Below are 5,379 nucleotides of genomic sequence, written 5' to 3'. Positions count from 1 at the left end.
TTCACATTTTTTTCATTCTTAGGAATGTCTAAATTCAGTTAAACTAGCAATTCCGTATTATATTTATAAATCTTTATAACATTATACAAAAATTAGATTTTTCTTAAAAACTGAAATTTTGCCGGGAATGGGGCTTTAATCACTGTAGGGGTTCTCTCGTTGACCAGGGTTTCCTGGTTATTACGGTTATGCACGTTCTCGCGCCTGGCTAATCCAGCTAGTCTGAACGCCTGGCAAAGTAAGTCGGGCTATAACATTGAGCCATGCTTAACGTATGCCTTACTTGAAGATAAGCCAAAGATGAATGGAAGCTGTTTAAATCACATTTTTTTTTTTATTTTGTATTAGCTCCAAAATTAAACAGAAATTCTAAGATGGTGTTCAAAGCGGAGAATTTTAATTTGCAAGTTAAAATGGAAAGTGCCTGTTATTACCGTAGGTAAATTCATAATCTACAATTCATTATTATTTAGACCTGTGGGTCCTAGCTTTTAATATCAAGACATGTCATGTCACCTTTTTTCTGTAACTCCTGAAATATTTTTCTCAAATTATCATCCCCCACCCACCCAAATGACTGTCAACAAAGCCTACATCATTGTCAACAGATTATATTAATTTTCTACTCCAGTACTTAATGTCTTCCATTTTGATAGTAAAAATGTGTTGTAGTGAAATTTACGGGCGTTTAATTGAGTATATACACATCTAATTCACACACAAAAAAAATTTATTATAATAAATGCCTCCCTCGAGTAAACGCTTCCCACAATAAACGCTCCCTCAAAACCCTTCTTAACAATGAAAGCCTCAGGGCGTTTATTTAAAAAAAAAATTACGGTGTTTACAATTGCTCTCATAATCAAGCAGTCTGCTAAATGATTTTGTTTTTGCCTAGACTGGGAAACGCACCTGAAAAACTGCCAATGCAATGAACAAATATGGTAATTTACATTGTTTAATGAAGAAAAATAAACATGAATAAATATGGAATTTGTTTATCAAATTAATTACAAACATAAGACAAAATATCAATATAATGAGAAAAGCAGCCAACAAAGCAATAAAAATAAAATGTTCACCAATAGAGAGCAGCAGACAATTGTTTAATGGTGAATATCTCTTCTCCACAAAAAAATTGGAACCAACGTTTTTCCTGTACAATATAAAATTCTGATTCGGAAATTCGTTGTTGCCATAAATTAACATGATATGAACTGGAGCCTGTTTTAGTACGTAAGACACATTCCGCCGCGAGGTTGGTTTACAGCGACATAGTGGCTATTACTATGGAGAATTTACAATGTGATCAGTGTTAAAGTTTCGAAAGCATTCGCCAACCATTAACGTGAGAAATAACTGGCAAGGAAAGGCACTATGATGTTCAAGATAGTATTTTATTTACTTCTTCTAGCCTTCAATGCGCTTTGTATGCTTTTGAATTTATGTGATCCTTTGTAAAAATCCTAAGCAGCCTAGAAATCGTATCGTGTCAAAATCGCAGTTCGCGCATGCAAGACTCGTGCATACCTAAACAGGCCGTAGACATGCAGGGGCCTAGGCCTAGCATTTCTCGAAAAAATCCCAATGTTTGGGGCCAGTATCTTTTGGAGCATTAGAAAAGCAAATTATGGAAAAACTCTAAATTTCAATTTCCTATCAATTTGGTATACTGGCAGTTTAACCAACATTCAACATCAAATATGTGCTTTACGGCACAAACACTTTTACATAACATAATCAGATAATAATAATAATAATAATAATAATAATAATAATAATAATAATAATAATAATAATAATAATAATAATAATAATAACATAATCGAACCCACGACCTCCAGGTATCTAGCTTGATGTCTTAACCACTAGACCACCGAGCTTGCGCTTGGTGATCTAGTGATGAATCAGATCCCCTCTAGTAGCAGCGGGTACTGCAAGTGCTATAAAGATATGAATTTGCGTCAGGAAATATCATGGGAGTGATGTTTTGCCCTACCTGACGTGTTATCGTACTGAGTATATTCGGTACAATAACACGTCAGGTAGGGCAAAAACATCACTCCAATAATAATAATAATAACAATAATAATAATAATAATAATAATAATAATAATAATAATAATAATAATAATAATAATAATAATAATATTAAATAATCAATAGGCCTTGTTTTAACCTCGCCTAGGTGAGGCCTTGTCGAAGTAGACCTCTATTTAGTACTATAGATCTTTTTTACACCTATCATAATAGTGTACACTGTAATGTTCCTTTTTTTTATTTGAAAGCTAGGGGCCTAGCCTAGTCTATCCAATTCTTATATAATAAGCTATAAGAACAAGAATAGATAGACCTAGAATAATTAATAAATACCTAATAGGGTCAGAACTCACTATAGTAGCCTATATGAATAACCTACACTAGGCAAGTTTTTATACATACTGCCAATACGCGGCGCCCTACTCCACTGGCCTACCATCATGCAATTCTGTTGATTTTACGATTTTGGGCTCGCTGCTCGTTCGATCTATATTCTTTGTCGACCCATTAGGCCTTATTACGTCACGTGACCAACCTAGCGAAATTTGTCATGGCCCATACTACAGAGGTGATCGACACTTCTTAAAATTGTGATTCACACCGAACCCGCTCAGGCAGAGGAACATGTCGTGACTAGACCAACAAAAATGCGAATGCCTAAGTGCTTTTAGGATTTTTGTTGTACAAATAGGCCTAATTACCAAGTGATAAGTTTCAGTGCATCATATGCACTGTATTTTGTTAGTGATAAATTCCAGGTGCAAGTACCAGTTGGTATCACGTCATTAACGTTGTTTTTTTCTTTTTTAAAGCATATTTGAAGAATAGTTGTTTTGATGCTAGTTGTTTATAATTACTTCTTGAACATGTTTATTTTTAACAGAAAGGGAGGTGTCACATATACATAATACTTCTACAGAGCATTGTTTACACTATGTTATGAATGATATCCCATGATTCATAAATTAATTAATTTCCATCTTGATCTCCAACCTAGGCTCTGTGCAATTAACAATTGCATAATATCGAGGTTCAAAGTGTTTGCCCTTTAGCCTCGCTGTAGGCCCAGCTTTTTTATACCGCATTCGCCCTGGCTGAAACATATCTGCCACAATGTTACGATGTACTGTATTTGCCAAGGATAAACCTGTCGTTTGACTAACCACATTTTGAAGGTATTTATTTGTCTCCTTTATTATGCCATTGTACTGTTCTCTCTTTATTGTATTTTAATGTTGTGTTTATGGGAGTTTTTTAAAACATTTCTTAATATTATCACATTAAATTATTATTATTATTGTTATTTTTTATTGTACTTTAATGTTGAGAAGAGTTTTAATTGAATATTTTAAATGTTTCATATATTTTTGTATATTACTATTAGTTATTCTGTACATTTCAAATTTTTCTTAAGTTTGCAATAAAGTATATTTATTGTACTGTTAAAAAACTAATTTTTAGTTTTAATTTTTAATTCTAATTTTTAAATTATAGCCTCAAGTTCTTAGTCGTTTTTTTTTTCTTAGGTGGTCTGAGCTTAAGTGCCTTCGGACCTATACATGACTTCATTCATTTATCAATTAAAAAAAAACACAATTTTTTTTTCTTCTGAAATGTAAGTAATCTATTGATGATGATGAATAAAACAGTAACAGTAACAGTAAGTTATTTTGAATCTTTGAAAAGAACAAATGCAGTTTCTTACCACTGTGATGTACAATCTCTTGAATGTACACAGGTTGTGTGATACCGTATGTTTCATTGTTATCTGCTGCCATAGTCTGCCACAAAATGTTACAAATGTTCTTTCATTTGAGTGTTTTATGGCGCAAGATGATAATGCCAGTGCTGTAAAGGCTAGTTGCACACAAACGTCTTTTTGGATCCAGTACGTTGAGTTGATGCAGCGAATTTGATTTACCTACAGAATAGAAATATGCATAACTAATAATAAAATGTTGTTTGACGGGATAATGAAGACTATCCAGCTATTCATTTTAATACTGTTATTCTAATGTACTTAATCATCTGGTATGGTAATCTGTTTGAATACAGAAATTTGAGGTCCTAAACTAAACAATTATTCGGTAAGAACCACAGGCAAACATTAAGTAACATTGAAAGGATCGACCCAAGGATCGAATTTTATAGATGGGAGGGTCCAGACACAATATTCTTTGTGGCCGGAAATACACCCTCACGCTTAAACTTGAATGCAATTTTTATGTTTTTCTATTTGATATATATTTCCGAAAATTCAGAGGGGAGCCTTGAATTCACCTTTGACCTTTGCACAATTCTAAAATTATTCACTTGATTTTAATTCTGAGTTGCACAATAGGTCATATCTACGAAAGCCTATTAGGGCCACTGAAATATATATTTTTATGTCGTAATTACGACTTATTATGTCGAAATTTCGACATACGTATGTCGTAATTACGACTTATTATGTCGAAATTTCGACATAATATGTCGAAATTACGACATACGTATGTCGAAATTTTGACATACGTATGTCGAAATTACGACATAATATGTCGAAATTACGACATAATATGTCGAAATTTCGACATACGTATGTCAAAATTTCGACATAATAAGTCGTAATTACGACTTACGTATGTCGTAATTTCGACATAATAAGTCGTAATTACGACATACGTATGTCGTAATTTCGACATATTTATGTCGTAATTACGACATAGGCTTGGGCCACTATTTATATGTATATCTCTAAAGATTTTTAAAATCAATCTTAATTATTAAAATTAAGGATTGTGAAAAAAGTTGAAATGTACATGTGCAATACAGAAACGGTGAATGAAAATGGTGGATTTTTGTTTAAATACGGTATACAACATTAAAAAGTCAATTTAATGCTAACATTATAACTAAATTCAGGTATCAGAGTATATTCATTTTTAAGAGTAATACAATTGGGAAAAAGTCGTCCGGCCAAAGCCTGTGCGGCCGGTGTGCTTCCGATGGCCCTGCGTCATTGGTGGGGATATTTGCCATTGGGGTTTATACTGTTTGTCTGATTTAGTTTGTATTTGTATAAGAGACAGATATAATAGATATATATTTAGGCTTAAGTACTCATTTTTACCGCTGCAAAGGATATTAATTTTATTTTCTAGTTTCTTAAAAATAATGACATTTCTTTGTAGTAATTTGGGGTGTTAACGTTTGTGTGTGTGGGTGGGGTGTGTGTGTGTGTGTGCGTGTGTGTAACGTTTTGGTATTTTCGTGTGGTATTTTTGTGTGCAACATATATCAAAAACGGCTGCACTGACATAAATGAAAATAAGAGGGAGTGTTAGGCATAACCCAGTA

The 5,379-nt window shown here is 33.1% G+C and overlaps 1 protein-coding gene across 1 annotated transcript in view; it reads right to left on the bottom strand.

Moving 5' to 3' along the window:
* The window catches only part of LOC117123082, a 129,354-nt gene that overhangs the window by 112,815 nt on the left and 11,160 nt on the right, over window positions 1–5,379 (bottom strand). Inside the window, exon 2 of the mRNA XM_033268911.1 lies at window positions 3,746–3,961. Within this exon, the coding sequence (XP_033124802.1) occupies window positions 3,746–3,818 (73 nt within the window). The 5' untranslated portion in view covers window positions 3,819–3,961. The remainder of the gene's footprint in view (window positions 1–3,745; window positions 3,962–5,379) is intronic.

This window comes from Anneissia japonica, unplaced genomic scaffold (genome assembly GCF_011630105.1).
Source record: "Anneissia japonica isolate Jap-2015-1 unplaced genomic scaffold, ASM1163010v1 scaffold287913_len271248_cov200, whole genome shotgun sequence".
NCBI classification, from domain to species: domain Eukaryota; kingdom Metazoa; phylum Echinodermata; class Crinoidea; order Comatulida; family Comatulidae; genus Anneissia; species Anneissia japonica.
The sequence above is the reverse complement of the archived record's forward strand: the minus strand, read 5'-3'. Positions and strand labels throughout refer to the sequence as shown.